The sequence below is a fragment of the Mastomys coucha genome, unplaced genomic scaffold, assembly GCF_008632895.1.
Source record: "Mastomys coucha isolate ucsf_1 unplaced genomic scaffold, UCSF_Mcou_1 pScaffold22, whole genome shotgun sequence".
In the NCBI taxonomy this organism is placed as follows: domain Eukaryota; kingdom Metazoa; phylum Chordata; class Mammalia; order Rodentia; family Muridae; genus Mastomys; species Mastomys coucha.
In genome coordinates, this window is record NW_022196905.1 from 74,059,438 (window position 1) to 74,072,026 (window position 12,589).

A 12,589-nucleotide genomic window follows, 5' to 3' on the forward strand; every position below is an offset into this window, starting at 1 on the left:
AAAAAACGGAATCAGTAGTGCTCCCTAACTGTAATGCTTACAAACCGCACCAATTACCAGCATGGCAGCATATTCCCAAAGGCACTGTGGAGATGTCTATGTCTTAGGAGCAACCAACAGTGGTTTAATTAGACTTTCAGCCTGTTTAATACGAGGAAATGTATTACTGGTGCCGTGAACCTAGCCAACTAAATGTACCCGGTAAAACTCTGGAGTCTAGAGGAGAACCTAGTACTGCCACTTTCCTAAGCCATGCTAGTCCTAGTTCCTGTAAATAAGAGTAGTTCTCACTCCTTGTCAAAGTGGCTAATGTTTGTAAAAGAAAGAGAACATTTCAGAAACCTACAACTGTCCAAAATGCAGAGAACAACCGACTGAGTTTTCCCAGAGTGACTCGATATATATATAACACAACCTCTCAACCTAAGGATAAGGGAACATTGTGGAAGAGAGGTGGAAATATTCTGAGACCCAGAGGACAAGGATGTCTGAACATATTGACATTATACCAGATACCGTAAGTGACTAGCACCTATACATTTTATATAGAAATGAAATCAATACTTGAAATAAATATATGTGTGTCTTTAGGTGCAAAATATATATATATATATTTCTAAAGCTATGGAGAAATCCTACAGAAAAATTTGATTTATAAAAAAGTACCATGGCATCAATTCTAGAAAAAAATTTGAAGAACTAACTTGTGTCGCATATGAAGTAGATCAGAGGAATATCATTCTTTTAAAAAATTAAGTATGATTTCCAGTGAACATTAAATAATGAGAGCAGGTGCTCTTTATTGGAAGAAGGAACTTGAGAGTATAGTTGTGTTCCCTGCGACAAACCCATTATGCATCCCTATCACCTTCTCCCTGGCAACCAGACCCTCCAGTGGTCAGTGTCTTGTAAGCTATAAGATCTTCGAACGAACAGTTACCCCCGTGGCCCCAGCATGGTGTGCAATCAGTGCGTGGATGTTGTTCCCAAGTGTGATTATTTTACCAATGGATATGTTGACAGGACCTAGTCATAACCTCATTGGGCCACTCTTCTTAGGAAGGTGGTCTGCTGAGTAGCCTATGATTAAAATTTTCTTCTCAGTAAAATGAAGCATAACAGAGGATTTTATTTTAACATTGTATATTATCATCTTGGATAACCTGGGGTATGCAATGTACCGTACATGACCATAAGAGCAAAGGTGTAAAATTATCACTTGGGGCACAGTAAGCTCTCCAGTGGCTGTACAACTGAAAGTGATTAAAGCAATGGCCAATGGGTCACCATAGAGGACTAGGGTCCTCTGAGCCTCTCTCTTACCCATGACTGACTGAGAGGCTCAGTCTTGTGCAAATGCAATACAGATGAGTGAAAGACCCGTGAGTTCATTATTACCTTGTCATATCCGGAAGACAGAGATTCACAGCCCTTCTCTCGGTCATTCTGCCCTTTGATATTTCTGTTTCTTCTTTTACTATATTTCCTGAGACTTAAATGAGGTGATACATGTGTTCTTGTTTGGAGTTAGTGTTCAGTTGTCTCTTATTCACCACACTTACTGAGCAGCCATGAGTTTCCACAGTCATACCTTTTCACTGAAAAACTATGCGTCTCTGATCAAAGCTGAAAACAGCACTCGACATAAACAAAAATAAAGAAGCCTCTATATTTACTTTTGAATTATGTTTGAGTCATTTTTTTCATAATCTTAAATATGTATATGTGGGGAGGCAGAGGATATGCGCATATAAATGCCAGTGCCTAAGGAGTCCAGGAGCATCAGATCTTGTAGGTAGAGTTCCAGGCTCTTGGGAGCCACCCAGTGTAGGTGCTGGAAGCCAACCCCACATCACATGGAGAGAAGAAGCAAGTGCTCTTGGCTTCTGAACCATCCCTCCATTCTCCTCCAATTATTTTTAATAACATTCGAGTGTATATGTGCATTTGAGTCTTTTGCTATTTAATCTGGTTTTAGCTCTTTATTAAACATCAGTATGTAAAAGCTGAAGAAAATTTCCCTTATGCACCATGAAATTATTTTTGCAGGTTTTCATAATTCATAATTTCACACACAATAAAAATTAAATGTTTTATGTTATTCTCAGGGTATCATTCTGCCTCTATTTGGTTACTTGTTAATAAATGTAAGTTTGGAAACACTAAAATATTTTTCCAGAGTAAATGACTCTACAAAGCCCTTCCTCTTAGACCAAGCTTGCTCTAGAGAACATTTCTGGAGCTCAGAGAATGAAGGTATGCTTTCATCAGTCTCACGAAGTACCATGAAGATTGCATCCGATTTAAGAACAAAACAATAAGCTAGCACAAGGCATACCAGAACATAGATCCAGTTGTTACTGTCTTTCGTAAATAACACTCAGGAAAGGGGATATACCACTCGCTTAAGAAAAATCTAAGTATTTAATATGTATTCACTTACCATTTAGTCCAGATTTTCTGAATATATTAACATACAATATAGTATAGAAACATTATATATTGTAGGAGTGTTATGTGAAATAATTAGCATACTATGTAATTCAGGAGGATTATAAGGAATATATGTTAACATTCTATGTAATATAGTTGGTTCTGTGAATGCTTGCCCCTTCACATTTAGGGAAAAGCAGTATCACTGTTCACCGCACTTGCAGATAATGAATTCAAGTAGACATTTCAATTTGTTTGGCCCACTCTACATGCAAGTAAAGGAGATTCAGCTTCCAAATGGTTCCATATGTAGATGTAATAAAGTGATGCAAATTCAATTCCATTTATCTTTAATTGAAAACATTCTTAATTCTAGCCAGCCACTGTTATAGATTTCAAAGATGGAAAGATTATGGCTTAGATGTCACCATTGCACTTCATACACTGTAAAAGGATGGCAATTGGTTTCTAAATAATGTGCGTGGGTTTGTTCATTTTAAAGCCCAATTCCAGGGCTATAAGCTCATGAATCTTACAGAAACTGCGAGAATGGAGGTTGCCTATGTCTGAGGTGCGGTCGAAAAAGACAGATCCTCACCAAAGGATGTACAACTTTAGAAATACAGGATGCCAGAATGCTGGAGACCAAGTTTGCAGAATGGTGGTCTTAGTTAAGGTATTCTGAGGTTTGCACTGAGAGCAGAACACCCTTTCTTCAGACAAAGGAGAATACAACTCCGTTAGAGATCATATATCAGTAAGCTTAGTATGCTTTGTGGATACATTCAAAGGTCAAAATATGTCTTTTTTTTTTTCAATTTATCTGAATTTGTTAACATTTAAAAACATTTTAAGTAAATAGAATTAAATCACATTCTTGTTTCCCTTTTGTACCCCAAGTCCTCCCAGAGACCCCCCTTCAACACCTACAATACCTTTTTTGTCATATTTTTAAAATTTATAAAATATTATAACAATAAAAATGAGTATTATAATAGTTGTTTGATATAAGACAACAATCAATCTAACAGTCTTATGTAGATATTTGTCTACAGCAATACTGAAAATACATATAATTTTCTCCATATAAATTTTAAATCACTCCAAACATATTAACTGTATATTTTAAAATAATACATCACTACTAGTATTTTCTTAAATGAACATAAATATATAAAGTCTTTTTGTTTGGTTGGTTTGTATTTATTAGAACTTAAAATCTGGCTCTTACTGTGGTACAAGCCCAAACTAAGAACAATTTTTAGACATTGGATTTCATTGTAATAAGGCTGTACTGCAATGACCCTCAGATCACCAAAGGATTTTACCCCCATCATAGCTAAGCTGAGAGTTGACAGTTCTGCTTCACCAAGGAATGAATTGTAGCCACGATTTTTGGATACAGACTTCCTGCTATGGTCAAAGCTATTTGACTTGAGTGAGTGACTTTATTCTCAGCCCACAGAGAACAGGTTACATTCATTTAAGAAATGGTGTGTGTATTAAGATGGTCTGTCCATGAAGTTATTCGCCAACTGTTTCAATGAACAATGGTTCTGCTTGGAGGGGGGCACAGACATTAGGTGAGGATAAGAATTTAGTTCATTAGCTGTGATAATTTGGAAAAGCATTCATCTCAGAGAAAGAGTAACTTATAAAGTCCTCTTCTTCAAACTTGATACAAGAGTTAAAAACATCAAGCAAAGCATTCAATCTCACTCTTTGTTGTTCTCTTACAAGCCACCTCCCAAGTTAATTGTCTATGTTTCTTTTGGGTATATAAATACTTTTGAAATATATAAGCTGTTCTGAAAACCATAGTATAGTATGAAAACATGAAATAAACAATACTACTAATAGAGAGGCTGAGATAGGTGAAACAAGATTTCAAGACCATTATGTTATACACAGCAAGACACTGTCATGTACAAACAAGCTGAAAGTGTATATAGATTGTCCAATATTGGACCGGTTTCTCCAATTACCAAATTAGAGAGACCATTGGGTGACAATCAACAAATTTCTAATTCCTCATATTTTTGGATTTCAATCAATTAGGATATGTTGGTAATATTAATTTTCATATTAAGAAAAAGTAATTATTACTTCCTGTTATTTTTGTTGTAAGAAGTGGAATTGGGTTTGTGTGAGTTTATTGAAAGATTATTTTCTTGCTTCTTCTAGGATGTAGTTTCGCTCCTTATGTTGATGTTTTCCATCTATTATCCTTTGTAGGGCTGGATTTGTGGAAAGATATTGTGTAAATTTTGTTTTGTCATGGAATATCTTGTTTTCTCCATCTATGGTAATAGAAAGTTTTGCTGGGTATAGTAGCCTGGGCTGGCATTTGTGTTCTCATAGGGTCTGTATGACATCTGCCCAGGATCTTCTAGCTTTCATAGTCTCTGGTGAAAAGTCTGGTGTAATTCTAATAGGCCTGCCTTTATATATTACTTGACTTTTTTCCCTTACTGCTTTTTAAAATTCTTTCTTTGTTTAGTGCCTTTGGTGTTTTAATTATTATGTGATGGGAGGAATTTCTTTTCTTGTCCAGTCTATTTGGAGTTCTGTAGGCTTCTTGTATGTTCATAGGCATCTCTTTCTTTAGGTTAGGGAAGTTTCTTCTATAATTTAGTTGAAGATATTTACTGGCCCATTACATTGGGAGTCTTCACTCTCTTCTATACCTATTATCCTTAGGTTTAGCCTTCTCATTGTGTCCTGGATTTCCTGGATGTTTGGGGTTAGGAGCTCTTTGCTTTTTTCATTTTCTTTGACTGTTGTGTCAATGTTTTCTATGGTGTCTTCTGCCCCCGAGATTTTCTCTTCTATCTCTTGTATTCTGTTGGTGATGTTTGATTGACTCCTGATTTCTTTTCTAGGTTTTGTATCTCCAGGGTTGTCTCTCTTTCTGATTTTTTTATTGTTTCTCTTTCCATTTTTAGGTTCCGGATGGTTTTGTTCATTTCCTTCACTTGTTTGATTGTGTTTTCCTGTAGTTCTTTAAGGGATTTTTCTGTTTCCTCTTGAAGTGCTTCTAGCTGTTTACCTGTGTCTCTGTGATCCTGTGATCCTAGGCTTGTTAGAGCACTTGGGAATGGAGCTTCCTCTGGGTATTGTGGGACTGACTGCAGAGCTTGCGCCCAATGTCTGCTCAGGGCACCAGCCCAGACAGACTGGAAGTAACCAGAGCCACTGGGCTGGCGGAGTTGTTGTGTGCCTGGGTTCTGCTGGTCCCAGTTACTCCCAGTGTTGGGACAGATGTTATATCCTCCTCACCTCTGATCCTAGGTGTGTTAGAGCCCCTGGGAGTGGAGCTCTGGGTGTTGTGGGACTGGCTGAGGAGTTTGGCCCAAGGTCTGCTCAGGGCACTGGCCAGCCCAGACAGCCACAATATATATCTTAACTGTATGCATTTTCATTAGATGATAAGCTGGCACAATGAGATCAACTAAAAGTAACACAATATAGGATATATGTGAACATTTTAAAGTTTAGATTACTAGAAGTAAGGCTTTTAACCAAAAATCTTAGATTTATCCTAGAATATGTAAAGGAGAGTAGTTTTCGTGTAAGAAAGGACTTGTCATGTACTTGGAAGGGTTTTTTTTTTTTTAATTTATTTTTTGCTTTTTTGTTTGTTTTTTAGTGTTCAGCATTACATCATTTTGTTTTTATGTATTTGCTTTTAAATATACATTTGTGCTTCATTATTTTTTCCTTAATAGGTAATTGTATCTCTTTCTTCTCTCCAAAGTCTCCCATGTACACTTTCTGCTCTCTCTCAGATTCATAATCTTTTCTGTTTAGTTGTGATTGTCACATACATACTCACAAAAAACATGTATACGAATGCAACCTGCTGAGTCTGTTTAGTATTGGTTGTGTATATATGATGTCAGAGCTGGCATTCATGTTGGTACTAGATAAGCAGTTGGTCTGCTAAGTGTGTGGAAGAATACTTCTGTTCTCTGCTTTTCCTAGTTGCCTAAAGTCTTTGTCTAAGTGTGAGACCCCTATGATTTACCCTGAGATTGAGGTTTTATGGATGACAATATTTACATGACAATATTTTCTGCTGTTTCTGTTCTCAAACCAGAGAATGTCTATGTTGCTTGATGTCACACTGCTTACATCAATAGTTTCTTTCACACATGCCTATTGACCTGAATTCAATCCTGTCCCAAAACTACTGACTCGTGGTAATGTCAATAACACTGACAGAAACAACAACTATAACTATACCCACTATGTTTTTGTAATAGGCTCACCAACCCTGTGATATAATAAAATAACAAACCTTATTGATATATTTGTTAAAACTTCAGTTTTAGGACTTTTGTGTTTGGTGGTTTACTGTTACTTTTTTCTATTCATTCTCCTGGCCCTCTAGATACATACCATGACAATATTATGTGTTTGGGAAAGCATTAACCATAGTTTACTGTGTACTGTGTACAGAGGCCACTATGAGCTAATGAAAAATCATTCTTTTTCAGAAGTGATTGAGTTTAGTTATATGTATTTTTTCCTTAAGGATACATCAGCCCACATTGGTTTAATCTAATACTATGCAAGTGCCCAAGAGGGTATGTCTGTTATAAGTAATATGTTTTCATTATCTTCAAAAATGTAAAATCCTCTATTGAATTACATAATACTGACAAATGGCATGTAATCTGTGAGGTTGGTGTCATTATTAGATGGAATGTCAAAACACGGATAGATCTTTAAAAGTGTGTTTCTTATGCAGTTAATATCAACTATGCAGAATAAACATATTTCTCTATTTAAGTGATAAGGTTAAGACAGTTTTAAATTTATTTGTGTGGATATATGTGGTCACATGTGTATTGGTACACATTCCAAGGTGCAATGGAATTGATTTTCACCTTCTACCTCATAAGTGTTGGGGATTAAAGTCAATTCATTGGGCTTGATTGACATCACACAACTTAAGCAGCTGAGCCATCTCATTCACCCTTAAATATTAAGTTTTTACTGAATTTTTAAGCATGGATAAAGGCTTTAAAGGTAAATTTTCACTCATCTAAAGCGGATTTTATCACATTCATTAAATTTATTTTACAACTGTCTAAGAATATATTTAGTTATATTCTGTTAAGTATCATTTTTGAAGTGAGAGGTATTTCCTCTTTAAATAATCCTGCCAAGTATTCACATTGCCAGTGTCCTAGGGATGACATTGTATTGCTTCAGTAATCCTTAAGTACTCCTTCAAAATTATGCCCTATTCAAGCAGATATAACTTATTATGAGGAAAACACCCAGCTAGATGTCTGTGTTTTATTTTTTAAAGCACACTTCAGATCCTCCTTTAATAAGTCTGAAGTCCTAAGTCAGCAAACCTCCTTTAGTTGTATGTAACCAGAAGGCAAAATAACGTCAGTGTTGGTATTCATGATGATTTAAGCTTGCATAAATTTACTATTTCTTTCTTTTGATTTCAGATGCAATAACAGAACCCAGTGTGCAGTGGTGGCAGGTCCTGATGTATTTCCAGACCCATGTCCGGGAACATATAAATACCTTGAAGTGCAGTATGAATGTGTCCCTTATAGTATGTATATTCCTATACTTTTCTTTTAAGATATATTACTCTTTAATTTGCATGTATTCTCTATGATGACATAAAAATATCACATACATATAAAGAAGACAAAGGATGTAACATTTACAGGTCCAGACCCTTCCTTCATTGCTTGTCCCTGCGGCATCTAATTTCAATAATGCATAATTTTGATGATAAGGTACATAAATGTCTGTGGTAACAATGTTTTAAATGCAAGAACATGCAATGCCTAAAAAAAAAAGCAAAGAGTAGGTAGGATGTCCACACTGAATCTCTTCAAGACTGAGCAAGTAGAAATTGAATATAAATGTAAATTTTATACTCTTAGATCCTTCAAAATTGATTTTTTTAAGTCTGATTAAAGCAGTTATATCTAGGTTTTATGTACTGTCAACCTTTGAAAAATCAACATGTATGTCCATTCACAGGGTACAAACTGGAGAGTGAAAGGAGACCATGAATTAAGGAACACCTCAGAGTGTGTTATACAGTCCCAAGGAGTGCGGCTGCAGCCTTTAGATCAGCCATGGCATAGAGCAGTAATGTGATTTTCTTTTTCTTCAGGAATAATGAAGAATGAAATAATCTAAAATGAAGCATTTTCTGACTTTTTTTTATCCCAAAGGAAGATTCATCATCACAAAAGATTTTTTTTTTCAGTTATCTTACTAGTTAATTATTCATGGGATTTTATTGTGAAAAATCACACAGGAAATCCTGTAGTCTCCTGTTAGATATTCAGCTCATGCTAGTGAGAGAGAGAACACCTGGGATCATAAACAAATCCCAGGATCCAACTTCCTTTGATGTCTCAGAAGGAGAAAAATATCTGGGGATCAGCAGGTTTGCTGTGCCAAGAGACAGCTCTGAGCTTGCTCACCCATACTTATTTCAAGAAACAGCTCATTACTCATGAGCTGGAAGTGCGCACACTTCAAAAATAGAGAGAACTTTGGCCAACAAGAAAGGAATTATAATTTGAAAATAATATTGAAGCAGGGTAAAATTTTATTTTGAGTCGTAGCATTACTAGGTAGTGTGAATTCAATGCATTTCATGCACTTAATATTCTTTGTTCTGGAAAAATACATTTAAGTATATAGGTTTAATTGAACTCTAGTTGGGTTTCATATATTATCATCTCCACAGGGGCCTTTGTGAAAAGTATAAAATTTCTAGAGACCATTTTTGGTTGACCAGTGATATTTTAGGGAATGAAATGCATAAACCATCTTTGAACTGAGACAGTTCTACGTTGCTTGCATAATAAGATCTTGGTAAAGTGTGTAGAATGCAGAGTTAAAGAGACATTTTATGAAAAAATACACAATAGGCAAGATTTCATTTCTGAAATAGTTCTGTAAAGCCTACATTAATATTCTAAATTTCATACTTTGAAACACGAAAGCAGAGATAAAATGTCAGATTGTACTTTTTTTATAATTTGTTAAGGAATGAAACAGCTCACAGCTGTCTCATTGCTCTCCTGTATTTCATCAGCTTTCTCTGAGGATGTGAAACAACCCTAAAAGCCTCTTCCAGATTCATTCTGGAAAGTCCTCTGCAGAAATCACGTCCATATAGATAAGACATTGCTCACACAGTTTTAAAAAGCTGTGCGTTTAAAACCATGTCTTTTCTCTCATCGGTGGGTAAAGATGGAAAATGTGATTCTTTAATGTCATATTGGGAGGTTTCTGATAATCATAGCCTTTTTTGTCTGCTTTAAAAATATATCTAGTATGTTATTTATCAGGTTGTTTTTCCTAATGAGGAATTACAAAGTTAGACATATCCACTAGCGATTCTATATTATATGAATTTGCTGTGTATATCTGGATTATGTTTAAATTCTCTTCAATATACTTGTTTTAAAGGGATGCATTTCACAAACTGCATATGATTTTAGAAAGGAAATTACCCAGAGAAGGCATAAACTGGGTCTAAGATGCTGCTGGGTTGAGGGAGTACTTGCTGAGAATGCAAAAAGCCATGGGTTTGATCCCTGGAATACCATAACATGCATGGGGACCCGCATCTGTAACACAAACACAAGGAGGTGGAATCCAGGGGATACAAAAATTCGAGGTGTTCCTTAAGTATATATAGCAAGTTCCAGGCCAGCCTGAGATACATGAAGCCCTCACTCAAGAGAATTTGAAAACATCAAAACTTGTTGGCAAGGTTTAACAGGACGATGAATCACGGATTCCTGATACAATCTGATTACTTTAAAAGTCACTAATTTTTGAGTCCATGCAAGCATTAAGATGTTGTAGCTTTCCCCCCATAGACCTTCTATGATCCACTAAGTACTGATTTAGATCAATACTCAGCTCTTTCTTAAGCATGAAATGCATGCTTTTTTGGATACGGGAGTCACTTGCTTAGCATCACTAAGATTTATTGATACCACCACATGCCATTCATCCCAGGGGTTAAAGGTTAACATATATTCACTCTCACAAGTCTCCCAAGGAATTATGAACATCATCATTTCACTTGCAGAGAAACCTTATGCTCAGCATGTTAGATACATGCCCTGTGTGTAGTCTAACTAGAAAAGTCAGAGCTAAGACATCTGACTCCAATACCCACTCAGAAGGAGCTGTAATATTTGGCCTTAGAGATTTTTTTTGTTGATATTTTTACAAGATATTTTACTTTATTTCATCTTCTTTTTATCTTCCTACTCAGTTAGGTCAAGCATGTGGTAAGCCCAAGTGTTGCACAGATCCAATCCGGTCTTCATAATCTCCTAGCTATTTATTAAAGAGTTTGCATTCCTGTTAGCTTTATTTATTTTATTTATTAAATAAATTAAATATTTATTTATTAAAGAGTAATGAAATCACTTCAAGCTTGTATTTCCAAATACAATATACAACTGTAAAATATAAACTAGTTCGTGTCTCATATAAGTGCTACCTGTACCTTAGAATGGCCCTTTCTAGAGTGAATTAAGAAATTGGTTTTCGTTTATATTAGTGAAAACTTTGAAACCTGCCAAGATTTCATGTTAGAGTAACTTAAGATTTATGGTTTAAACATTACACTTGAAATTCTATTTAACGGTTAAACAAACAATCCACATAAGATCATAGCCTATTTGCTAATCAAATGGCTATTTTTACTTCCATTTTAAACTTAGGAGCATAGGCTGTAGGCTGTGAGTATAGCTCCTTCTGTACAATGCTAAGCCTAAGGACCTGAGGTCAGTCTGCTCTCATTTACAACCCAGTGCTGGCCAGGCAGATGGAGATAAGCAAATCCCTGGGACTCTTGAGTCAGAAAGCGTTGACATCAAAGTAAGTTTCGAGGGAAAGAACCTGTCAAAAGAGGACAGCACCTGAGGAATGACATATACACACATACACATAAATGTCTACTCATATCCCATGTACATATACAGTCAAATCCATGAGTGCCAATGTAGCACACTCATGCACACACTCAAAAGCACACACACAAACACATACCCACACACACACACACACACACACACATATTCTCAAAGACCACAAGCTCTATAACATAAACTCTACATTGCTCTATGTCATGGAATTCCATGCATGACAAGGTTGCAGATAGAACGATGGTCTTGTATTGCTTACAATGCGACTACAAAGATCCCCATGCTCAGTACATTTGCTGTACCTTTTATGTGACTAGATGTGCTCAGATTCCCAAATGCCTTTTTGCCACATCTTCCAACCTTACTTAGTACATGATACATGTATGTAGTCCAAGATACAGACTCTAGAGCATACAGGGCATCATAGGTTCTACTATCTAAGTTTTTGTAAGCTTACTCAGTGACATTCACACAAGCACTGATTAAATAATGATGCATTTCTCATGATGTATCTGTCATCATTGTTGTAACAAACACAGCAAATTTTGAAGCTATAAAGTTTTCTTCTTAATCGTTGATAGAAAGAAGAAATATTATTGATAATTTTCTTACATTGGGCACATTAATGATGTATTATTTAGTTTCCCATTGTTGTGATGAACATCATGGCTACAAGCAGCTTATAGAGGAAAGAATTCATTTCTTTTTGCAGCTTACAGGTCATCATGAAGGGAAGTCAGGACAAGAACTCAGGGCACGAACCTGGAGGCAGGAACTAAGGGAGAAGCCAGGGAGAAACACTACTAGCTGACTGATACTCTAAGACTGGCTTGGCTTGCTTTCTTATAACACCCAAATTGTATAATTGTTCATGGTGGTCTAGATCCTCCCTTGTCAATCATCAGTCAAGAAAGTGCCTACATACTTGCCTACACAAAATCAGAGGGAGACATTTTGTCAAATGAGGTCTCTGTATCTTGTGTCAAAAAGAGCAAAACCAACCAGGAAACCCTGTGTGCTATTCACAAGCAAATACTGACATTTATAAACATTTATTTATTTTTGTGTGTTTGTGTTTATGTGTGTGTGTGTTGTGTCTACCCATATGCACACAGCATTGCATGTATGGAGATCAAAGGATAATTGGTAGGAGTCTGTTTTTGTCTTCTACCGTGTAGATCCTGGAGGTTAAACTTAGGTCATCAAGC

At 36.0% G+C, this 12,589-nt stretch overlaps 1 protein-coding gene across 25 annotated transcripts in view; it reads left to right on the plus strand.

The window, feature by feature from the left end:
• Adgrl3 (adhesion G protein-coupled receptor L3) overlaps nucleotides 1–12,589 on the plus strand; it is a 485,843-nt gene that overhangs the window by 138,067 nt on the left and 335,187 nt on the right. For all 25 annotated transcript variants that reach the window (XM_031342882.1, XM_031342858.1, XM_031342860.1 and 22 more), the window contains one exon: nucleotides 7,905–8,014. In XM_031342882.1, coding sequence (XP_031198742.1) covers nucleotides 7,905–8,014 — 110 coding nt within the window. The remainder of the gene's footprint in view (nucleotides 1–7,904; nucleotides 8,015–12,589) is intronic.